Source organism: Aspergillus karnatakaensis (assembly GCF_047715665.1).
Source record: "Aspergillus karnatakaensis strain CBS 102800 unplaced genomic scaffold BJY04scaffold_99, whole genome shotgun sequence".
Classification (NCBI taxonomy): Eukaryota; Fungi; Ascomycota; class Eurotiomycetes; order Eurotiales; family Aspergillaceae; genus Aspergillus; species Aspergillus karnatakaensis.
Window position 1 is genome coordinate 27,334 of NW_027395811.1, and position 23,811 is coordinate 51,144.

At 51.9% G+C, this 23,811-nt stretch overlaps 9 protein-coding genes across 9 annotated transcripts; 5 read left to right on the plus strand and 4 right to left on the minus strand.

Moving 5' to 3' along the window:
* Nucleotides 1-17: 17 nt before the first annotated feature.
* Nucleotides 18-2,049, minus strand: BJY04DRAFT_203295 (thiamine diphosphate-binding protein). Its single transcript, XM_073713338.1, has one exon. It carries the CDS (start codon nt 2,031-2,033, stop codon nt 111-113), a length of 1,923 nt encoding a protein of 640 aa, XP_073564508.1. The 5' UTR covers nt 2,034-2,049; the 3' UTR covers nt 18-110.
* Nucleotides 2,050-4,070: 2,021 nt separating this feature from the next.
* Nucleotides 4,071-6,889, minus strand: BJY04DRAFT_211860 (Pfs, NB-ARC and Ankyrin domain protein; the record flags this gene model as incomplete). Its single annotated transcript, XM_073714461.1, has 6 exons — nt 4,071-4,114; nt 4,297-5,149; nt 5,186-5,548; nt 5,579-5,742; nt 5,773-5,940; nt 6,037-6,889. 6 exons carry the CDS (start codon nt 6,887-6,889, stop codon nt 4,071-4,073), a joined length of 2,445 nt encoding a protein of 814 aa, XP_073564509.1.
* A 291-nt stretch (nt 6,890-7,180) lies between these two features.
* On the minus strand, nt 7,181-8,571 carry BJY04DRAFT_233393 (aldo/keto reductase family protein; the record flags this gene model as incomplete). The annotated part of the gene is made up of 3 exons (XM_073719966.1): nt 7,181-7,916; nt 7,983-8,385; nt 8,445-8,571. The coding sequence occupies 3 exons, from the start codon at nt 8,569-8,571 to the stop codon at nt 7,457-7,459; spliced, it is 990 nt and encodes a 329-aa protein (XP_073564510.1). The 3' UTR covers nt 7,181-7,456.
* Nucleotides 8,572-8,943: 372 nt separating this feature from the next.
* On the minus strand, nt 8,944-10,676 carry BJY04DRAFT_233395 (general substrate transporter; the record flags this gene model as incomplete). The annotated part of the gene is made up of 4 exons (XM_073719967.1): nt 8,944-9,565; nt 9,622-10,031; nt 10,077-10,489; nt 10,547-10,676. The coding sequence occupies 4 exons, from the start codon at nt 10,674-10,676 to the stop codon at nt 8,950-8,952; spliced, it is 1,569 nt and encodes a 522-aa protein (XP_073564511.1). The 3' UTR covers nt 8,944-8,949.
* A 514-nt stretch (nt 10,677-11,190) lies between these two features.
* On the plus strand, nt 11,191-12,737 carry BJY04DRAFT_233397 (uncharacterized protein; the record flags this gene model as incomplete). Its single annotated transcript, XM_073719968.1, has 1 exon — nt 11,191-12,737. Exon 1 carries the CDS (start codon nt 11,232-11,234, stop codon nt 12,735-12,737), a length of 1,506 nt encoding a protein of 501 aa, XP_073564512.1. The 5' UTR covers nt 11,191-11,231.
* A 709-nt stretch (nt 12,738-13,446) lies between these two features.
* BJY04DRAFT_211864 (uncharacterized protein) lies at nt 13,447-14,280 on the plus strand (the record flags this gene model as incomplete). The annotated part of the gene is made up of 1 exon (XM_073714462.1): nt 13,447-14,280. One exon carries the CDS (start codon nt 13,447-13,449, stop codon nt 14,278-14,280), a length of 834 nt encoding a protein of 277 aa, XP_073564513.1.
* Nucleotides 14,281-15,146: 866 nt separating this feature from the next.
* Nucleotides 15,147-15,812, plus strand: BJY04DRAFT_233399 (uncharacterized protein; the record flags this gene model as incomplete). The annotated part of the gene is made up of 1 exon (XM_073719969.1): nt 15,147-15,812. The coding sequence occupies exon 1, from the start codon at nt 15,255-15,257 to the stop codon at nt 15,810-15,812; it is 558 nt and encodes a 185-aa protein (XP_073564514.1). The 5' UTR covers nt 15,147-15,254.
* A 612-nt stretch (nt 15,813-16,424) lies between these two features.
* On the plus strand, nt 16,425-21,249 carry BJY04DRAFT_224751 (uncharacterized protein; the record flags this gene model as incomplete). Its single annotated transcript, XM_073718052.1, has 4 exons — nt 16,425-17,514; nt 17,567-19,179; nt 19,231-19,624; nt 19,685-21,249. 4 exons carry the CDS (start codon nt 16,425-16,427, stop codon nt 21,247-21,249), a joined length of 4,662 nt encoding a protein of 1,553 aa, XP_073564515.1.
* A 661-nt stretch (nt 21,250-21,910) lies between these two features.
* On the plus strand, nt 21,911-23,653 carry cbhC (putative cellobiohydrolase; the record flags this gene model as incomplete). The annotated part of the gene is made up of 7 exons (XM_073714463.1): nt 21,911-22,028; nt 22,078-22,372; nt 22,426-22,679; nt 22,737-22,874; nt 22,929-23,186; nt 23,309-23,550; nt 23,606-23,653. 7 exons carry the CDS (start codon nt 21,911-21,913, stop codon nt 23,651-23,653), a joined length of 1,353 nt encoding a protein of 450 aa, XP_073564516.1.
* Between the last annotated feature and the right edge of the window lie 158 nt (nt 23,654-23,811).

Consider the following 23,811-nt stretch of genomic DNA (forward strand, 5'->3'; position numbering starts at 1 on the left):
ATTGGTGGATAGTTAGGTTGGGGGGTTGATAACGGCCTGTATCATTGATAGGCTATGAAAAAATAAATCATCTAGTTTTGTGTCGTGACGCGTCTCATCTCATCTCATGTTTATTTCTTTGCGGCCTCCTTGACGACGCGGACGATGTCGTCGGGTCCGAGACCTTGGGCGTTGATCTGCTCGAACAGACCACCGCAGCCTTCCTTCACGGCGCCCATCATGCGGTACTTCGGTGTGAGACCGCGGTCGAGCAGGTGGCTGCCGAGACGAGAGCCGAGCGACGTCTTCTGAGCAAGGGACTCGATGACAACGACGAACGGCGAGGAGCCGTACTCCTTGATCGCCTCCTCGTCGACGACGTTAAGAGTGGGCTTGTTCACGAGACCAACGTCGATGCCCTCTTGGCGTAGACGCTCGACGGCATCGAGGGAGCGGTAGAGCATGTCGCCGTATGTGACGATGTAACCGGCCTTTCCGCGACGGACGAACTCCTCCTTGCCGGGGGTGAACTTGTAGTCGCCGCCGTAGAGCTTCTCTTCGCTGTTCTCCTTCAGTATGTACGGAACCTTGGAGCGGGTGGAGAAGATGAACCGCAGACCCTTCTGGAAGAAGACTTCCTTGACGACGGCCTTCATCTGCTCGCCGTCCGCAGGGAAATACAGACCAGTGCTCTCGGCGTCCATGAGGCCATTGTCCGCGAAGAAGGCGTTCAGGCCGAAGTGGCAGGTGTTGTCAGCGATCTCGTCGACACCGCTGTGGCTGTAGTGGGAGAGCACGCTGCACCCGTTCAGGCGCGCCATAGTGATTTCTGAGATGTTCATCTCGATGAACGCGCAGAAGGTCGAGAAGACACCCTGGCGCTCGCCGTTGCTGCCGAAGCCGAAGCCTGCGGCGGCGGAGAAGTTGCCGCGTTCCATCACGCCGGAGGAGACGTATACCTCTGGGTGGGCCTGGCGGATGGCTTTCAGGCCGGTCGAACCTTCGAGGTCGGAGTCGATGACCATCACTCGTCGGGCGGCCTCTTCCTTGCTCAGGCCGTCGAGGACGGAGTTGACTGCCTCGCCGAAGATCACACGGTTACCAGCCTTGTCCTTGGTGGATCCGAGGTACTTGTGTGGGTTACCAGTGGCCTTGATCTGATCGTAGAAGGCGAGTGACTCCTCGGAGTAGCCGCGCTTGGTGAGGTACTTCCGGGCGATATCAACGGGAACGACGTCGTGAGCATGGGTCTTGCCTTCGATCTCCTCGATACCAGGAGCCATCTTGCGGTCGACGATGACTGCCGCTGGGCCTTTGGAGCTGACGACTTCAACCATAGCACTGTACAGCGAGTCGACATCCTCGCCCTGAGCGCGGACGACCTTAAGGCCGTGGCCGCCGAGAGTTCTCTCAAGCTCGTAGCCCTTCAGATATTCTGAGGGGTGTCCGGCAATTGTGACATCATTGTTATCAATGAAAAGCTTGACATTCAAGTTCTGAGCGACCGCGATACGAGCAGCCTCAGCGTCGTTACCCTCCTGCTGCGATCCATCGGAGCCGAGCATGAAAAAGGTCTTGTCCTTGTGAGCCATGGCAATACCGTTGACAAGCGCCCACATGTGTCCGAGACGGCCAGAAGAGAACTTCACGCCGGGAGTGAGACCCAACTCCGGATGTCCGGGAAGCTTTGAGTTCGCATCACGGTAGTTAAGCAGATCGTCCGGAGCGATCTTCCCGTCCAGTGAAGCAAGGAGGTACTGTGTGGCGACGCGATGTCCGGCCTCATCGAAGATGGCATCGTAAAAGGCATCCGGGTTGGCATTGATGAATCCTAGCAGGATACAGACTTCAGGGGCTGTGTCGAAAGGACCGCCCGTGTGGCCGGCCTGTCCACGGGCAGCGCCGGTGGCTGTGAAAGCGACGATGGCATCGCGGAAGATGTTGATGTTGTGCAGGAGGTCTTTCTTTTGCTGGTCGGACAGCTTGGGGTTCTTGGGGTCTAGCTGCAGTTTCTTGAACTGCTTGAGATCGACGGGGAGATGATAGCCTGCCATTTTGTGTGATGAAATGAGTAAAACTGGAAGAAAAAAGGAAGAGTGACAGGTGTCAAATGAGGTGAGCTTTATATGGAGGGGATGGTTACCTGTATGTGATGTCATACGAGGGGCACTTGAGTTTCAGTGGGTATATGATATCACGATCACAACACCTTCACCAATTGATCACTGAGTCAGGTACAGATCGTTTGTTTCATCTCGGCGATTCGCTATATTTCCTGCAGAGTTGTCTCGGCGAGAATCCTGCGAGCAACTGCGGAGGAGAGTCACCCGGGGTAGTTAGTAGCAGATATATATATCCGAGCCATACCGAGGCCAAGAAATGCTGCCGGCTCAAGTTGGCTTTATTTCTAACTCCGGCCCAAATGAACTATATCCATCTCAATAGATCTATCTCTATTGTGGTCTTCGCCGGTCACTGGGTCTCCTGGTCCAACCATCAGTCTAATCCTGCCACTCAGAGGGTTCCTCCCCTGCGCGGGCTATACTTCCACAATCCTTAGGTTTATATGCCTTCAACGAAAGTACTTGGACACTTTGAAACAATGGATGACACTCTACATTCATTTATCAAAACTGAACAGTAGTGTCCTGCTTGTTACCTAGACCTGGGACCTGAATTTTACTACGCAGAGAGATTGTATACAAAAGAGGATACAAACCCAATGGTTCACCGCCGCTCCAAGAGGGATACACATCGACGCAGTAAGCGAGCACGCTGCATAGGATATAGTCACGATGTCTGCTTATCACGGGAGTCTGTAAGGTGCAGAAACTCTTTTGAGCACCATGCCTCGCTGCTGGCGCTTGATAATGAATACATCGTGTATATATCTTCACAAACCTCTAAGAGGTCACTATGGTATGTAAGAGTAAACATTGGTCTTGGATTAACAAGTTTGAAAGTTCCATTTGCACAGGATTTTTGATAGCGCGTCTCTTGACAAGGGCTTCGTGAGAAAGTGCCTTGGAGGGGTTCAATCTATGTCTGCGCTACTAGGAGGAAGACCGGTAAAAGATGAGACAGCACGTCCGAACAGACATAACTAACTATGAGTACTCCTCGTACTGATCCAAGAATTGATTCCCAACCAGTTCCGCCTCCGTTGTCTCCGTATAATCCGTCAGGATGGGATTAACAGCTTCGTGTATAGGGCTCATTGAAAGCCACCGACCGGTAGAGTCATATCTATCGACATTGACTTTTCCAAGATTGCCACTAGCTCTTCGTATCCTTCCGATCTGGCATGATTAAGAGGCATTGCGCCTGCGTTGTCTCGTGACCATGGGTCAGCACCTGCATTGAGCAATGCAGAAAGTACCTTCGAGTTTCCCAGAGAGTAGTAGAGGTCGGGAGAAGCTGCGTGGGAAAGTGCCGTCCTTCCGGAGTCATCGCGGGCTTCTAAGTTAGCACCGTGTTGAAAGAGAAACTCAACCCCTTTCGGATACCTGGCATGGAAAAGGGGTGTTTTGCCACTGGTGTCTCGCGATTCAATATCTGCACCACGCTCCAGAAGTAAGTTTGCCATTGACCTCGCCTTGTCTTTGTCTTCGTAGGCTTCCCATTGGAAATTTTTCATGAGAAAAGCAAGCGGTGTTCCGCCTCGGTGGCATTTGATTCCAACACCAGCCCCGCTCTCAAGTAACAGTCTGACAGTCGAGGGAGAGGTGTAAGAACGCTCAACTGCGTTTGATAGAGGAGTTCGGCCAAGATTATCTCTTGAATCTATCTCGACCCCTTTATTGACAAGAAGTTGCACTATGGCGTCCGCGCTCCTGTTGAATTTGTTAACAGCCCAATGGAGACAGCTGGAACCGTTCTCGCACTTGGCTTTGATGTCCGCGCCGCGAGCAAGAAGCAACTCCACGACTTCTACACGCCCGAGGCATGCTAAGCTCACCAAGGGGACTTGTTTCCAGGATTTCCAAGAATGTCTGGAACTTGGATTCGCGCCGTGTTCAAGTAACAACTTCGCTATGTCTTGATGGCCCCGGACCGCCGCACACGATAGGGGTGTCCCTCCGTCTTTATCCTCAGAGCATGCGCTTGCTCCGTATTCGAGTAGCAGTTTGACCATCTCGACATAGCCTTTTTCCGAGGCATATGAAACTATGTTTCGATCTCTGAATGGCTCACGCAATCGATCCCTTAAAGACGAATCCATCCTTAGAAGCAATTCTGCAGTTCTTACACTCCCATTCATTACGGAAGCATAGAAAGGGTGGGAATACCGCTCAGTCGAATCAATCATAGGTGAACCTGCAGCAATAGTTTCTTTCAGGAGGTTTGCATAATTTCTTTCAGCGAAGATGTACATCGAATCGTTAGAGCTGTAGCGCCGTACCCCATGCCTTTCGTACAGATTATTCCCCAAAGTCCAGGCATCAGATGGAAAATTCGTAACAACAGCTGTTTGTTGTAATCCGTGACCACTGGCAATGTCTGCATGATGAAGGACGTTTTCCACGGCATACGCAAGGAACGGACACTGAGCTGAGACTTTGTTTCTCAGTTCGCGGCACTCTGTGGATTTGGCGGATGGCAGCCACTCAAGGTGAGGAAGAAGGTAGCCCAGGTCGATGCTCAAATAATTCAAACAACATTTTTTGAGAGCTTCGTGGCTGGGCCCTAGGGCGATATTTCCAAGCGATAGATCTGCAAATCCCTCTTCCCTCAGGAAATCACGGACGGATTCGTGAATAAACTGAACAGTAGGCGTCTTGCCCCTTGTGAGCTCCGTTAGCCCTTTCGAGGAATCAAGGAGGAATTTTCTCATTACTTCTTTGTCGACCTGTTCAGCTGTCCAACCAACTAAGTCTATTGATGACATTGTCCCCGCGAGAATGGCGAAGTAGGCCTCTTCTCGCGAGAGAGGTCGCGCAGCGTAGAGAATCCACTGAAGACATAGGAGAGTGTTCGCCATGTCATTATTGTCGCGTGTGAATATATCCTTTAACAGTGAATGCAGCCCGTCTGGTATTTCTTTCAGGCGTTGCTTGAGTGCGTGGATGCGACCGCGGTCGAATTCTTTGTTAAGAATTTGAATAACGAGCACAACCCACAGAAAGATACCAGATGACCGTAGAATTATCTCGTCTTTGATTTGGAGGACCTGTTTACTGCGGCCAGCTTTGAGTTCTGCATGAACATAGTTCATGATATCCTGCTGGTGTCCATCCTGGTCCTCCAAGACCAGCTCAATACTGTGTTCGATTGTAACATGGGGGTAATGGCGACTCGAGAAGCAGATATGCAACCGGACTTTCTTGGACACCACCAGCTCACCGATTTGCTCAAAAAAGGAAACCATATCTCGAATTTCTTGCTCGTCGCATTCATCCAGGGCGTCTATGTAGCATAACACGGGCTGGTCTTCAGACTGAAGCCTTTCCACACACGCCCTCAGGAGGTACTTGAGGGTCTCAATATCCCAGGTTGGCGTTGGACCAAGTGTTGTAGTTGTTGGCAGCATCGTGAAAACGGTGTGTAACTCTGGTCGCTGCTCAAAAAGCTGATATAGAAGTGAGCGAAGCATTCCCACCACAGTTTTTTCCAGTGTGTCGCCTCTGGCGTTAAAGAAGAATGAGATCCTTGCGGTGTTCGCTAATTTCTGTGACTGGGTAAAGGCAAACTTCATAATGGTGGATTTACCAGCTCCGGGCTTTCCTTTGATCCATAAAAACCCGTGGTGCTGGTCAAATAGGTCTGGGTTAAGCCAGTTTCTATATTCCTGACAGCTGAGAATCCATCGACATGTTTTGGCGTGCGCCATCTTGACAGTTTGGTGGCGGCTATCCAACTGTTTGAAAGCCAGCGATTCATGGTATAGCTGCTGCTCTTCTGCAGATAGTCCGACTTGCTCTTTTGAGGATACAGCTCTCTGTCTTTCGCTTGAGTTGAGGACTTGTTGATTCGACGGCACATGTTGTAGCTCAGCGTGGGTGTCAGACGGTCTTCCTTGCGTCGTGTAAGGCAGGCACGAGAGAATCTCTCTCGCACACGCAGCAGCGGCTGAAGCAGCAAATGGCTGGAATATCTTATTCTTATGCGAATCAGCATAGTCGCATATACCACGAACAACAAGGCAGGGAAGCAAGTTCACGACGCCGGCAGCTTCCATCTCAAAACAGAGGATACCTCCAAGGGTTGAACTTATCTCGTCCCTAGTGCGACCGTATTTGATCACCTGGTTACCAGACGCGATAGTGCCAAAGAAGATACCGAACTCTGTTTCGCGCTGTGATCGCTCAGCTATCATATCCGTCCGGCAATCGCGACACGTATCTATAGGTAGCCCAACATGATCATAGGATGCTTGGAAAAGGACGTCAGAGCCAGCAGGGGGTCGATCAGTAAGGTATTGCCGCATCCTATCTCGCGTGGTGCTGGCGCTAAGGCTTGACTTGAATTTCGAGATCGCCGTCAAAAGGCTGTGAGATGGTGCATTCAAGGACCCGATACGCTGGAACGTGCCTGGCAGGGTCTTTTGGAAGTCATATTGAACAACTCCACCATATTGGCCCATGGGCTGACCGACAACAACATCGCCGAGACGTATATCGGTATTATCACTCGGAACTCCGCCTGCGATCCCCACGAGCAGAAGGGACTTGAGAGAAGGATACGCGGCAAGCATTCGAGTCGCAGTCGAGGCAGCAGCGTTTGTGCCCGGTATCCCGGCGGGCATACAAGATATGACCACATTGTGATTGTGAATGCGACCGGTGGTGTACTCGGAATCCGAGTCATCGTATTCCTCGTCGAGGACTCGGACTGCGGCGGTGTATTCGAGAGCGAGGGGACAGATCCATCCGATTGAGAAGTCGGAAGCACATGGTCGGCGACGTTTCATCGTGGGATATCATCAATAACAAAGGCCATCGTGTAGGACAGGTAAAGAAAGAAGAGAAAGGACGAGGGGACGGAAGAGGGGAGAGAGGAGTGAGAAGCCGGAGATTGAGAGAAAAGCAGGCAAGAACGCCTTGTGTGGCTGAAGCATGACCACGCCCAATCAATACCACCGATACCCTGGTCTCACTGACAGCACAGCCTCTACTAAGAGAAGGAGCAATTTGTGAGCACTGCCACAAAAAAGCAAATATATACTTTTTGAAACATTGGGAGTAGCTGAACTAAACGAAAACCAGGACCAGTGTCCCTCCATGAACGAGGAATCTATACATATCTTAAGCCTTGCACACGAAACGCTACAACAAATCAAGAAAAGACATGTCTCTCGGTTATAGGTAGGATCAGAGTGCTGCTTGAGCTGAAGTCTCGATTGAATCAGAATAAACATCATCAAACGTCGCCGCCTGTCTTCATCCTCCTGATCGTGATTGACTTATCAAGCCTCGAACCCCAAAGAGGTACCAAGAAAGGTCCCTCCCGCCGAAGAACACCCCATCTGCACATCCAACTAAGTAAGAGAAGGAATATAATCCGGATACCTCGCCCCCGCCGTCTCAAACTTCGCCAAAATCTCCTCAATCGCCTCCAAATCCTCCTCACCAAGCTCAACAACCGTACTATTCTCCTCCACCCTCTCCGCCGTCGTAGCCCCAGGAATCGGAATAACCACCTCAGGTAACCCCGGCCTCCCAGACAGCGACCTCACCCAGTTAATCGCAAACTGCGCAGGCGTGCATCCCTTCTTCTTCGCCAACTCCTCAACCTTCGCCACAAGCTGCAGATTGATATCGAAGTTCTCCGGCTGGAAGCGCGGATACCCGCGCAGCATGTCGTCCTCGGGGATATCGGTGTATTTCTTGAATCGCCCTGTCAAGAGGCCGCGGCCGATGGGCGAGTATGCGACCAGTGGGATGTTGTATTGTGCGCAGGCGGCGGCGACCCCGTTGGTTAGGACGTCGGTGGTGAACCTATCCCGTCAGCACCCTCCAGCTCTCCGATCTTAACTTGATATATAACTTAGGGTGAGAACTCACAGCGAAAGCTCAACCTCCACAGCCACAACCTTCGTATATTTAACAGCCTGATGGATCGTCTCGGCGCGGACCTCCGAAAGCGCAACGCCGCCTAGCTTGCCCGCCTCGATGTACTCGTTCATCACTTTAAAGGTCTCTTCCATAGAGGCGTTCTGGTCGCGGCGGGCAAACTCAAACTGGTCGATTTTCTTCCGTCCTTTGAGCTGTGCGATGCTGTCGTCTAGAGTACGGCGCGTACCCTCAGGGCTGCCATCTGGGCGGTGGGTGTTCGGGTCAATGCCGCCTTTGATGTTAAGCACGATTTTGTCTGCGTCTTCGGGGTATTTTTCCAGATACCGCTCCAGCAGCACGAGGCTGTTGTAGCTGGGTGGGCCGTAGAATTCGCCGCCGTTGAAGAGGTTGCCTGCATCCGATGTTAGAGAGAGGTTGAGAAGGGGGATTGAGCATCTGAGGGGTATGTACAGCCGTTCTTCAATGCGGTACGCATAGTTTCAAAGGCCTGTTCTTGAGGACAGGGATTGGGGCGCCAGGTGAAGCCCATAAGGCCGAGGCCGATGGGGCCGACGGTGTCGTTTCCGATGCGAGGCATGGTTTGTTTAGTGTGTAGAACTTGTGTTGAGTAGAATTGAATGGAATTGGCTTGATTGAGATGAGATGATCAATGTTGTTGACGGTCAAGTGAAGTTATATATCCAAGCGGAAGCGGACTACGGGCGGGGTTAAGAGGTGAAGTGGAGTGGAGCGTGTGTCATCAGATTTCTCTCATGGATGATCCATGTGTGTCTGTGTGTTACCAAATTTCCATCTAAGTTTGTTCTCGACTATTAACCAGCATTCTTTGTTCAACCGGAGATGTAACTCCTGCCGTGCATCGATCTCCAAGACTAGACACCCTTGCATGACTCGCCTCTTGGCCTCGGCCTCGGGCACAGCGATCCGATCGCTCCTTCGCTGCTGACCCCCGGATTTAAGCCCGGTCTCCCTTCGCCTTATTCATCTCGATTTCCACCGTGTTCTGGCACACGTAACTCCCAAACTTCCTCGCCGGCAATCCAGCCTGGAACATCTCTTGGATTTCCGCGACCGTCCTTCCTTTAAGTTCCGGAAGACAGAAGTACAGATACACGCACATCGGCACCGACAGCCCGAAGAAAATAAAACAGATCTTCCCGCCGAGGTTCGCTTCGTCTGTGTTTAGCAGATACGGCATGATCTGCAGTACCGCGCAGGAGACTGCTGTCGCGGACATGATGTTGATTGAGTATGTTTTCTGACGCAGGAGAGGAGAGGGCGTTTCGCCGCCGACGGCGTACGAGACGGCGCCGAGCGTTGCTTGGTACAGGAAGCCCCAGAGCGTCATGAATGCGACGGTGGCTTTGAGCGCTGCGTTGGAGGTGCTGATGCTGATGAGGCCGATCAGGAGGAGGCCGCACGTCATCACGAGCATTCCACCTACGATGAGTGGTCGGCGGCCGAGGCGATCGACGAGCGGCCACGAGCAGATGTTGCCGACCAGTTGGATGGCGAAGGCTGCTTGTGCGACGCCGAGGGCGTTGTCAACGCCGGCGAGCTTGAAGTAGTATCTGAGATGGTGTTAGAGCAGATGCGACCGTGAGAGCATGCAGGGAGGGGGGGTTACGTGAGATATCCAGAGACGAAATTCACGCCGACGAATTGCTGCGCGATATACACCATGCAGATGATGAGTGTTCGTCGGCCGTCGCTACCTTTAAAGCAGTCGATCCACGCTGAACCGGTGCGAGCGAGTTCCTGCTCCTGTTCCACTGCTGCTGTCGTGATGGCCATTGCTTCGTCGACGTCGAACTTGGGCCCGTTGAATTTTCGGAACGATTTGGCTGCCTCTTCCGGGCGACCGTGCATGATCAGCCAAGACGGAGATTCAGGGAGGAAGGGCAGCCCGAGGAGGAGGAGGCCAGGAGGGATCATCTGGGTGATGATGGGGATGCGCCAGCCGAGACTGTCTTTATGGTGTTGGGAGCCGAGGACAGCGGCTGAATTGAGCCATTGGCCGACAACAATCATGGTGTTCTATCACGTTGTTAGAGACGACACGACGATCGATGAGATACATACAACAAGCGACAAGCAAAGACCTCGGACGCGAACCGGCGCAAGCTCAGCAACAAACACCGGCCCCAAGGAGTGTCCCAGACCGAAGCCAAACGTAGCAAGCAGCTTGCCACCAAATAGCTGAATGATCGTGCTAACAAAATACTGCGTGACAATCCCAGCTACGCAAAGCACACATCCCAGGATGATAGTCTTCTTGCGGCCGAGAAAGTCGGAGATGATGCCGGTCGCAAACGCCGAACAGAAGAGGCCGACCGTGGTCGCGGCGTTGAGGATCTGCTGGTCTGTTGCTCTGACCTCCCGGACGCCGTTGACCTCAACGCCGAACTGTTCCAGGAAGGGGTCCACGGCGAGGAGATTTCCGACGGTGCTAGCCTCGTAACCAAAGTTGATGGGGAGGAGGAAGATGAAGAAGCCTACTTGTATCAGTATGGCGTGTAGGCATCATCGATCATCGAGACAAGGGTACATACACCAGGCAAGAACGCGTTTGTGCTCCCAGAGCTCGCTCCAGGTCATCTTCGTCGACGTCGAAGGGGGAGCCACATGCTCGGAGTGCTGAGCCTCGTGGTCATTTGTGTTCTTGTTGTCTGTGGTAGACATTGTAGACTGTGGTGCAAATGCAGCTGATGTCGTCTTCTCCTCCTGGGGGATTCCCGCTCTTATACACCTGCGCAGCTATCGTCCGATCCCCGCGGGGAGAGCTCGGGCGACCTCGTGGCCATAACAGCGGGTTCATTCGCGCGTAGAGATTCCAGATTAAGGGACCGGGGGTAGGAGATCCTTTCTTTGGACAAGAGGGACTAAGGGCTCACGAACTAAGCTTAAGAGAGGAGTTCATACGAGCATCACGTCGGCTAAAGTTCGGCAGAACCCCAATGAGTGGGGAATCCGGGGTCAATCGATCAAGTTGAGGGCAGCGCCCGGACATACTGAGACACGCTCACCCAGTGAGAGCTGTTCTCCGCTTAAGTAATATCTCCGTGGAAGAAATACCAAGCCGGAGGGACTCAGAAGAGCAGTCGTAGGCGTTGCGATTGTCCGTAAGGAAGGTCTATCCACCGGGAAGTGGAGGGGTCATCGAATCCGGGTGATATAACACCGACACCCCCCCAAGAGTCTCTCCTTGCTCTACCTATCTCACTGAAAAACGCCAAAATGACCGACCAAACCCGTCTCCGCCGCTGCACGGAAAAGCACCGCGCATTCGTCATCTCCGACATCTCCAACGAACCCGACGACGCCGAATCCCTCGTCCGCTTCCTCCTGTACGGAAACGAATTCGACATCCGAGGGCTCGTCGCCTGCACGTCAACATGGATGAGGAACAACGTCCACCCGGAGGACATGCAACGCATCGTCAGCGCATACGGCCAAGTCGTGGATAATCTCAACGCTCATGTTCATCCCGAGAACCAGTATCCGAGTGAAAGTTATCTGCAATCCATCATCAAAAGCGGTCCGGCATGCTACGGGAGGGAAGCGCTGGCTGATGGTGTCCCGCTGAGTACCGGTTCTGCGCTATTGATCGAGCAATTAGAGGCGTCGGAGCGACCGCTGTGGGTTCTTAGCTGGGGCGGCACGAATGTCATCGCGCAGGCTCTGCAGCATATTGATCGGACGAGATCTCAGGACGCGAAGAAACTAAGATCGAGACTCCGCGTGTATGCGATTAGTGACCAGGATGATACGGGGATGTGGATTCGGGTTAATTATCCGGATGTTTTCTATATCTGCTCTGTCCATGGCTGGAAGGAGTATGGTATGGCGGCTTGGGTGGGTATCTCTGGTGATCTGCTTATGCCGCTTGACGAAGGAGGCCCGGACGTGACGAAGGTCAAGAAGGAGTGGCTGAAGGCGCATATTCAGATTGGACCGTTAGGCGAACAGTATCCTGATTACTCTTTTATTATGGAGGGCGATACGCCTACTTTCCTCTATCTAATTCAGAACGGGCTCGGATCTGCTGAGAACCCACACTGGGGAAGCTGGGGTGGTCGATACGTGCTGGGTGATATTGGAGGCGCTTCGAACCATTACATGGACGCGAAAGATACTGTCATCGGGAAGAACGGGAACAAGTTTACCAGCAACCAGGCGACGATCTGGCGATGGAGAGACGCCTTCCAGAATGACTTTGCTGCCCGGATACAGTGGACGCTCGGCAATGACCGGTCAAAGGCAAACCATGCTCCAGTCGTGATTGTGAACGACAGTACAGCTGGTCCTGAGCCGTTCTTAGTCGAAGCCGAAGCGGGTTCCGAACTTACCCTCGATGCATGCAAGACTTATGACCCCGACGGAGATGAGTTGTCGCTCACTTGGTACCAGTACAAAGAACCGACGACCGCTCAGTCGCATATCCACTGGCATGCGGTGCCGGATGTCGAGTTCAAGCCTGTCACCTCTGAGCGAGGCCCGACGGGGTCAGTGGTCACCGTTTCCCTGCCACCACCAGAAGCAAGTGCAGTCAATCTCCTCACCGGTCAGGCGTTGGAGAAGGGCCAAGCTCTACATTTCATCCTCGAAGTCAAGGACAGTGGAAGTCCGAGCCTTATCACATATAAGCGGGTTATTGTGCAAATAACAAATCGCGATCTCCGCGGTGGAAAGGGGAAGGCGTTCGATACCATCACTGAGGCATTGGGGCATCCAACCAAGTAGATATCTATGGAGTACAATCAAGAAATCCAACTGCATTCTCTCAGAATCACCATAACAACTGTCAAAGCTACGCGATCAAGTCCTGGTCACGTTTGGCAATTGTTTGTCCAGAACCACCACAGAGCAGTTACACCATCTACAGCGGCCACATAAGTAGCTCCTTACCAGCACCGGTACCTCTTGAGTATGCCCTCCCTATTTGTCTCACCGCACTGGCTTCTAATATTAGGTACCGACTCTCGCAGAGTCAACCGGTACTATCTGTCAAGTACACAGGCGTTTACTCTTCTGACCTGATTTCGTCGCGATTTAGGAATGGTCCGCTACGAGAGTAAATACTGCCAGTGGGAAGGAAAGCTAGACAAAGCCAATGTACGACGCTTCTCGTGGATGCATTCCTGGGTATTAAGAAGGCTTCGACGGCGTCCAACCAGATTGATGCTCCTGCACAGTATATACTCTTACCCGCGACATTGTTGTGTTGGAATGTCATCAAAAGAATGTGAAGGACCCAGTCAGTACGGAGTAAACAAGGCCCCCCAGCAACGGCAGTCCAAGCGGAATGCTTAGAGCTACCCCTAAAGATTATCTGCAGAGTGAAGAAATAGAAATAAACATTCACGTTCTAAATCATTCATCTAAGCTTGCTTGCCAACTAACTCAAGCTCACAAACCCCAGTTCAAGAACCAACCAAAACTGATCTCAGCCATGAAACCACCCACCTCCCTCCTCCACCTCCCCATCGCCCTCCTCGCAACAACCACCCTAGCCTCCCGAATCCTCAACATCGTCGCCCACGAAGACGACGACCTGCTCTTCATGAACCCGCATATCCTCTCCCACATCGCAAGCGGAGACGACATCCGAACCCTCTTCCTAACAGCCGGCGACGCCGGCCTCGGAGCTGAATACTGGACAAGTCGCCAGGCGGGCTCTCTGGCCGCGTACGCGGAGATGGCGGGTGTAGAGAATACCTGGGAGGAGTCGGACCTGGGTATTCCTGGAAGGGATATCCCGCTTTACACGCTCGGCGGGAGGGATCAGATCTCGCTGGCGTTCTTGCATTTGCCGGATGGGAGTAATGATGGGGGTGGATTTCCTTCTACGGGGCAGCAGAGTTTGGAGAAGTTGTGGAAGGGCTCTATTGGGCAGATTGATACTGTTGATGGCTCGGGTGCGGCGTATACAGGTGGTGAACTGGTCGATGCGCTTGTCCAGGTTATCACTGGGTATGGTCCGGATGAGCTGAATTCGCAGGATTTTGTCGATGATTTTGGCTCGGGGGATCATAGTGACCATACGGCTGGTGCGCTGTTTGTGAATGAGGCTGCCGCGGTTTCTGGGTTTGCGGATGCGGTTACGCCGTTTGAGGGGTATCCTGTTAAGAATTTTCCTTCTAATGTTGATGGCGAGGGGCTGGCTGCGAAGAAGGCGGCGTTTTATACATACTCTGCTTTCGATACTGCGGCCTGTGCTAGTGATCAGTCTTGTTCGGCGACGGAGTATGAGGCTTGGCTACAGCGCGAGTATCCTGTGAATTGAGCGGGAAGTGCGCTTGGGAGCAGTTACGGCATTCAGTACAAAGGCGATTGTTTTTTGTAGGAACAAAGGAAGAAGTCGCTGTTGAGGATGTAGCATCCTGGATTGATGGAAGATGAGCACAGGGTTACGCCTAAAGGCTGAAAATCATATTGTAGCAAGTTGAAATCGAATTGGAATGTTCTTGCAGTATTTCCCTTGTAACTATAACGATTTAAACAAGATCCCAGGATTTTGCCAGCAAGACTTTCAAGTCAAGGTGCCCGGTTTATGCATAGTGTCGCTGCTTTGGCTAAACATTCCTTGTTTGCCAGATGTAGTCCCTGTTGAAGCACCGTTCTAGAGGCAGCATTCCATGAGGGCTTCGTAGCAGTGGTTATGGAGGCTTGGTCTGACACGTCTGCGTAGGAACCACGTTGGTCGGCCGCATGGTTTTACCCACTGTGGATTGTTGAGTAATACTCGGTGGCGAGGGTATGAAGACGCAAACGGCCCACGGGTAGAGGCTCGACATCCAAAGGTTCCACTTAGTTTTCGTAACGGAGTGGAGACTGGGGTCTAGGCCATGTGGCTTGCATGGGGTTCCAGGTCCAGATTCTGATCCAGGAACACGCGTGCTATCGTAACTTACTCTGTTGTAGACAGTCAAGACACGCGCAATCTTGTCTTGCTTGCGTACTCACTGTAGGATGTGTCCTGAGCTGATGCAGCTTTCAGGTCCACATAGCGTCGATATGAGATATATAATGGTGCTCTACATGTCGTTCTTCTTGGGCTCTTTGTATTCTTCTATTCAACCTCACTATCTGTGGCACTCTGATATCTACCTACCTTTCTCTCTCTACCTACCTTTCTCTCATTCATACGAGGTTGATCCTTCTGTCATTTTTTCCAACATTCGTGCTATCTGTTGACCAGATCCATCGTCCTTCGACTCCTTACACTCTTCAATTTAAACACCAATTCACCCATTCAAAATGTTCCTTGCCAATATCCCTCTAGCAGCCACCTTTGCCCTGGCAGCATCCGCCTTCCCCAACCCCAACCCCATTCAGTCCAGTTCAACCACCTCTGCAGCCGCAAGCAGCACCAGCACGCCTTCCACCGGCGGCCTCACAATAACCAACAACCTCAACGCAACTGTCTACCTCTGGTCCACCTCCTCCACCTCCACGACTAACAACATGCAAACCATCGCCTCAAGCGGTGGAACCTACACCGAAACCTGGCAAACAACCTCCGACGGCAGCGGAATCTCCATCAAGATGTCGACCAGTCAGGATCAGAGTGATGTGCTCCAGTTCGAGTATACTATTGACGGCGAGACGCTGTTTTGGGATCTCTCGTCTATTGACATGAGTCAGGATTCGGCGTTTGTGGCGGGTGGGTTTCAGGCGGTGCCTGATGATGAGAGCTGTGAGGGTGTTACCTGCAATGCTGGTGATGGGGATTGCGAGGGGGCGTATCAGGAGGCTGATGATGTGGATACGCTTAGTTGTGACGCTGCGGGTGGGATTGTTGTTACCTTGGGTTAGCGGCTCGCAGCGAGGGATATTGAAAAGACCGGGTTTTGGAGAGGGTTAACAGGGGATCGATCTAGGTCTGACGGTTGGGTTGCTATCGGGGCTTCTTTTCTTCTATTTGTACCGTTCTTTGATTTTCCTGACATAGGCATGCTTTAGAAGCATTGTTATGAAGGACTAGATATAGACACAGGTTTGATGCCGTTTTGACACATATAGAATATGCACTGTACTTACTAGACGCAAATGTCCCATCGGTCGCGCAATTTGGTGTCTATGAATCAACATTGGACTTGTAATATAATTTACGATACAGAATTGACGAACAGTCGGTGGTAGCCGACTTATTAGTACCCCTCGTCCATCCTAGGGCGAGGCTGATGAGGACTCGACTCCGGGGAGGAACAGGGGCCTGCAGTCGAGATCCAATCACGGTTTTTAAAGCATTGCACAGGTGCATGATCTCGTGCAATCACATGAGGCCATATGATCGCGTCAGCTTCTGTCAATGAGTGGAAGGCTGAGGTTCAGATCCTTCTCTTTGTCATGCTGTCTGGGGCGCATTGGAGCAGAGGCGGCTCTTGCTGAACGCTGAGTCCTGGAAACATGAATAGGTTGCCACAAATGGCTCACATTTCTCATCCCAACCACGCTCGCGACTTTGAGATCGCCTTCCTCTGTGTGTTGAAAGTTGAACGCCATGCGATCGAGCTAGCGCTGGACGAAGAATATGAGCCTGATGGCATGCTCTACACACAATCCGCCTGCGACACGAACGCCTACACATTAGGCCGAATGGGCAATCACCATGTTGTGATTGTGTACCTTCCTCAAGCGGGGAATATCGGCTCAGCTGCAGCTGCAGCAAGCGTCACAACTACTTTTACTGGAATCAAACTTGCCATCGTTGTTGGAGTCTGCGGAGTGAGTCCTCACGCCCGTGATTATGAGAATCAGGAAGTCCTACTCGGCGATGTTATTGTCAGCACAACCGTTCTCAGGACAAGTTCGGGCCACCAATACCCCGATAAATTCATTCTGGGGAAAGAGGAGGACACCCTCCGTTTGGCCCCGGTCGCGATCCGCACCTTCCTCTGTAAGCTGGAGGGCATTCTAGCCACTCGAAGGCTGAGACAGAGGGTCGCCAGATACACCGAATCGATTACGGGCCAAGGTCTTCAGCAGGGTGCAAACCCAGGACCGGCACTTGATAAACTTTACGTCTCGTATTACCGCCATAAACACCACCATGAAGAACACTGCAGCGTCTGCACAGCCCCGGATGAAGTCTGTCAGGGAGCTCTACGAAGTCCCTGTGTAGCTCTCGGCTGTGACGACGCGTACCTTGTCCCCCGCCCTAGACTAGATCTCGCACGCGGATTTCTCCCAGATGGCACGGTGGTGGAGGATGACGAAAGTGTGAGGAATGCTTCAAATCCTCTCATCATATTCGGCAAGTTTGCCTCGGGGGAAGCCGTTATAAAGAGTGGACTTCACCGCGATGAATTGGTCAGAGCGCACAACGTGGTCGGCTTTGAGATGGAAGGTGCGGGCTCGTGGGGTTACCTTCCTACACTTATCGTGAAGGGTGCCTGCGACTACGCCGACAGCCATAAGAACAAGATTTGGCAGCAATACGCTGCCGTTACAGCCGCTGCCGGTGCGAAAGCTATCGTGGAGGAGTGGAGGTCGGGTTTGGTTCACGAACAACCAGGTATATCTGCTAATTGGATCCATATTATCAGTCTAACCCTCAAATTGCTTAGAAATTCTCGATGAGATCAAAAAAATTCCACGAGTAATGGATGCATGCTTCGACGCTCACAAACTACAGGATATCCGGACCTGCCTCAGCCACACACGCGTGTCCACCATCGAAAAAATCCGGCAGTGGGCAACCAGGCGACACGCCGAGCCTGTATTTTGGCTGCAGGGGATAGCTGGATCTGGTAAGACAACAGTTGCAAAGACAGTGGCGGAGATAATCTCCAAGGAGGGGAACCTGGGCGCCAGTTTTTTCTTCTCACGACAAGGAGGTGATCGCGCCAATGCTTCCAAATTCTTTGGCACCGTCGCCTATCAGCTTGCGGTCAGGCTGGTTCCATTCCGCTCGCTTCTGACAAGGGTTCTGGAATCCAATCCAGACATATTTGGTAAGGCTTACATGGAACAATGGGAACATCTGATTCTACGTCCTCTTCAACAACTCGGACAACGTTCAAATGGCAGCCAAGGAAAACCGCTGGTTGTTGTGGTGGATGCCATTGACGAGTGTGCCCCTGTTAGTGATATCGGATTAATTCTCGGGCTTTTGATTCAAGTCAAAGGCCTGACTACTATACCCCTTCGCTTTCTCCTGACTGGAAGACCGGAGGAGTCAATGCACTACGGTTTTCGTCGGATCACTCCTGATATAGATGGATTAATTCTACACCAGATCGATTCCAACATGGTCAACGCTGATATCCGCAGATTCATCAAGCATGAATTCGATATCATCCAGGAGCGGTACCGCGGAGTAGTATGGTATACTGAATGTCAGCTGGACGCAATTGTGGCAAAGTCCGATGGTCTTTTCGTCTACGCCGCGACATTATCTCGTTCGCTGTCCAGATCTCGATCGCCCAATCACGCTCTGATACGATTCCTTGAGAGAGACTCATCATCACTATCGCATTTGAATGAGATGTATAACCTCATCTTGGAGGCCTCTATACCTAAAGGATTGGGTGAGGAATTTGAGGACATGGCAATCGAGGTCTTTAGTATTGTCATAGGTTCGCTAGCAATCCTCTTTGACACATTATCCATCAACGCACTTCATCGCCTGTTGGAGTATGATTCGGCATCTTACTACCAGCCACTAGATCCAGACAACATTGAAGCAACGGTCATAAGCCTAGGATCAGTCCTTGACATCCCATACATTGGCGACCTGGTCGATAGAGACTACCCCATTCGCATCTTCCATCCCTCATTTCGCGAGTTTTTGCTCGTTGAACAGGAGCCATCAAAAGGGCACTTGCACCTGGGCACCAGCGCTTTGCATGAGAGGCTGCTCAATGGGTGTCTTTTTGTCATGACTGGGTGTCTGCAAAAGAATATGTGTCTCCTTTCGGTCCCCGATACCAACCCAACAACACTATCCATTGATCTTGTCCGCAAGTATATTCCACCTGACGTTCAGTATGCATGCAAATACTGGACCCACCACGCGGAGATGGTATCGGAGCAGGCGTTAGATATGGTCCTGGCTGATGATGGCCCGGTGTACCAATTCCTTAAGCGCAAGGTTGTATACTGGTTTGAGGCCCTAGGGCTCTTGCAGATCGTTCCTCATGCTGTAACTAGTATCACCAGAATAAAGGCTTTTGCTGAGGTGAGTTCAGGAGCCTGATATGCTAAGGCCTGAAGCTGATGCGTAAGGTAGACGCACGCACAAGCCAAAACAAAAGAGCTTATACAAGACACTTATCGATTCCTTGTTGCCAAGCGAGCAATCATTGCGGATGCACCACTCCAGCTATACTGCTCTGCACTTCTGTTTAGCCCTCTAAGCAGTCCGATACGGGTTCTTTTTGGTAAGGATATCATGCCATGGCTCCTAAGGCCACCCGAAATTCCAACATCGTGGCCCTTATCCGTCGCTTTCAAAAGTCGTGGTGACGGACCCAGCTGTGTGGCATTCTCGCCAGATGCTAAAACCCTTGCCGCCGGCTATGATGACGGGTCTATTGAATTCTGGGAGATCGCAACCGGTTTCCTGCATCGGAGCATTCAAGGGCCATCTCACGATGCAAGATGCATTGCGTATGCTCTTGATGGTAAGAGTATCATTACTGGTTTTTTTGACGGGCTCATATGCATACACAACGTTTCCACAGGAGCTCTCCTGCGTATTCTGCACAAGCAGGAGCGGCCTGGCCTAATTACAGGTTCGCAAGTCGTAGTTTCCCACGACGGTCAATTAATCCTCACTGGCCTGGAACAGGCATTCATTTGGGAGTCTGACCCAACTGTGCTACGGCACAGCCTGATAGGTCACAGCAAGTGTGTGGACTGTCTCTCATTTTCTCCGGATAGTCGGAGTGCCATCACGGGATCTGGGGACTCTAAGGTTAGGATTTACAATTGTACTACTGGAGCCCTACAACACATACTGGATATACACCAAAGTGCAATAACGTCACTCACGCTTGATGTTGCCGGGGACCTATTAGCAACAACAGATAGGGTGATAATTTGTCTCTGGGACCTTCGTACTCTACGGGTGGTCAAGTCGTCGAAAGTTGACACGGGTACATTTCATGTTGCACTTTCCCATGACGGTAAATTATTGGTCGCTAACCGCGATTTCGTTGATCTCGAGGTATGGGATGTGACTACCTGGACAATCTGTCGCACCCTCAGAGACCATTCAAGCGTCGTTTCCGACATCAAACTCTCGAGTGATTCCCGTCTACTTGCATCGGCATCGTCTGGGGATACCTTACGCCTTTGGGATCTAAACGATCTTGTCCACCAAGAATGGTCCCCGGCTCACAAGAGACCTGTTCTTGGTGTCAGCTTCTCACCATGTGGAACGATGCTCGCATCTTGTTCAATGGATTCAACCGTGCGAGTGTACGAAATGGAGACTGGACGCAGCATTTGTGTTCTAAAGGAAGGAGGGTCGCTATTCACGGGGGTAGGCTTCACGTCGGACGGGTCTCTGCTTGTTGTGGCAGGGTCGAGTTCAATCCAAGTGGTGAATACGCATGACTGGTCAAGTCACCGAATTCTAGGAGAGTATCAGGGAGAATACTCGTGGTCTATGGCATTTTCTCCTGGTAGCAATCTTCTTGCGGCTGGGTATGGCAGTCGTATTGAGATTTGGATTACTACGAGCTGGCAGAAAGCCTATGTCCTAGAAGCAGAATGCCATCAAAATCAGCATGGATATTCAACGTCTGGGGTACTTGGGCTCTCCCCTGATGGCAGAATTCTGGCCTGTGGAAGCTTCAGCGACCTGTACATTTTCGATCTCCAGGAACCCAGCCGACCGACCGTTCTGCACAGCTTATTTAACAGAGCATTAATCAGCTATATATCATTCTCCCCGGACGGTACCCGTTTGGTATGTCGCAGTGACCAGGGCGACACAAAATCATGGGTTTATCTCAGCTCGCCAGCACCAAACAAGAAAGATTGGATTCATGAATCCAGCGGGAGAAACTTCCTTATCACGCCAAAGATGTTCTCAGAGGGCCCTGCAGCAAGATGGGCAATTGAAGGACAATGGATCCAATACTTGGGACAAGGGATTCTCTATCTGCCGGAGGATCGACGTGTTCAATGTTGCGATATATTCGACAACACTATAGCGATTGGATCTGACTCCGGTATCATCACGATCCTGCAATTTCGCGACTTAGACAGATATATTATGGCTACTGTTGACCGAGACTAGCGTCCTCTTACAGCCTGTGAAGGATATACAGATTATAATAACTCCGTTCCGGAAGTAGCCAACTTACGCCGAGGTAGAATGGAGCGATATCTACTAGGCTTTAGCTTCTGAGTTACGGTTGACTCTTTACTTTGCAAAGGGCCCGTACTCATTCAATAGAAAGTGTACGAATATGACACGCATGGATGAGCTGGAGCTTAACCAGGCTGGCCGGACCGCGAGCCCGCTCGAAGCACTACCAGCCAGTCGCCTATTCTTGCTTTCTTCAGAGCAACGTGGGGTAAAGACTGGGGTATTAATCTACAGCCCTCCTCCGCTCCTGTTTTGGATTCTTCAACGCCACCCGCTCGTTAGCTCCACGGAGCTTCTGCATGATGGCCCTACTCACCACGGAGTAACATCGGCTGAGCCGCCTGCAGGGGTCCAGGGCAGCATTCAATCTATACCATTCGGATTGCTCTGATACCGCCACGGCGTTGCTTCCGTCAGACATTGTTTCTGAGAAGTATAACTATAGCCTCGTCTTGACGATATGACTTGCATGGCCCGGTTCATCCCAAGCTAAAAGCATAGTACGCTTCATCATGCCGTCCATTGCTTTGTCTGCGCTCATTGCGCTCCTACCCCTCGCTGCTAGCGCCCAGCAGACTCTCTGGGGTCAATGTATGTACCCTCTTCTTCTACACTGCCTCATACTAATATGTCTTTAGGTGGCGGTTCGGGCTGGTCGGGTCCTACCAACTGTGTTGCCGGAGCTGCCTGCTCGACTCTTAATCCATGTGAGTGTACCTTGAGGACTGTATGGATACATGATTGACCAAGTACTAGTCTACGCCCAATGCCTTCCTGCTGCGACGGGTACGACTACAGGTTCAACGACAACGTCAGCCACGGCTACCACACTGACCACGACTACCTCATCCATATCTACTACCACCACTTCAGGCACACCTACAGTCACCGCCACTGCAGCCGGTAACCCCTTCAGCGGACACCAGCTCTATGTCAATCCCTACTACTCCTCCGAGGTCCACACCCTCGCTATCCCCTCTCTAACCGGGACGCTTTCGTCCCTATCAGCCGCAGCCACTGCAGCTGCCAAGGTGCCCTCGTTCGCGTGGTTGTAAGTCTCTCTTTAATCCATCAACTCCTAGACAATGCTTAAGATGACGATAGCGACACCTCCGCCAAAGTCCCCAGGATGCGCGAGTACCTAGAAGACATCCGATCCCAGAACGCCGCCGGCGCCAGCCCCCCTGTCGCCGGCCAATTCGTCGTCTACAATTTGCCCGACCGTGACTGTGCCGCACTCGCTAGTAACGGCGAGTTGGCCATTGCTAGAGATGGCGTTAGACTCTACAAGGAGTACATTGACTCTATTCGGGATATTATTCTCGAGTATGATGATGTGCGTACGATTCTTGTTATCGGTAAGCTAGCCTATCCTCAATCGGTGCTGGAATCTATGATGCTGATCAGTCCAACAGAGCCGGACAGTCTCGCCAACCTCGTTACAAACCTGAACGTCCCCAAATGCGCCGGCGCTCAAGCCGCATACCTCGAATGCACAGATTACGCTGTCAGACAGCTTAACCTTCCCAACGTGGCTATGTATCTCGATGCTGGTATATCCCCTCCCCAATCCAACACTCACCAATGGATACCCTAACCTCATCCAGGACACGCCGGCTGGCTCGGCTGGGCCGCGAACCTCCAACCCGCCGCAACCCTCTACGCCAACGTGTACAAAAACGCCGGATCCCCCGCGTCTCTGCGCGGTCTCGCAACAAACGTCGCGAACTACAACGCCTGGACGATCGGAACATGCCCCGCGTACACACAGGGCAACACCGTCTGCGACGAGAAGCGCTACGTCAACGCCCTTGCACCTCTTCTGCGGAATAACGGCTGGGATGCGCATTTCATTACTGATACTGGTGTGTCCTGCCAAGCACTCTTACCCTTACCCTCTTATTATTATTCCACTCTCCACCTCACTCCTCTCTCCGAGACGGATTGAATGCTTAGCGATTACTAACGGGATATTGTGACTATGAAGGCCGCAGCGGCAAGCAACCAACTGGCCAAAACGCCTGGGGCGACTGGTGCAACGTCATCAACACGGGTTTCGGACAGAGACCGACCACCAACACCGGTGATGCGCTTGTTGATGCGTTTGTCTGGGTTAAGCCTGGTGGTGAGAGTGATGGCACGTCGGATAGCTCGGCGACTAGGTATGATGCCCATTGCGGCTATGCGGATGCGCTGCAGCCGGCGCCGGAGGCGGGGACTTGGTTCCAGGTTTGTCATTCTTTCCCTACGATGGTTTGGGGTGTGGAAGCTGACGTGAGGATAGGCGTACTTCGTGCAGTTGTTGAAGAATGCGAACCCGGCGCTGGCTTGAGGGGTTGAGTAGATGCCATGTGGGCGAAGGAATGAGCGCCCTTGGTTATGAGTGCTGGCTGTGTTTCGCCAGCATTTTATCAGTTCGTACTTGTCGATGTTTTATCTTCGTTGTTTCCTCCATTGCTGATCCAAATCATATATTGCTGCTCTTTTCAA

Bases quoted from the DNA above. Each gene is read 5' to 3' on its own strand.
- BJY04DRAFT_203295 (XM_073713338.1), bottom strand. From the start codon at position 2,033: ATGGCAGGCTATCATCTCCCCGTCGATCTCAAGCAGTTCAAGAAACTG.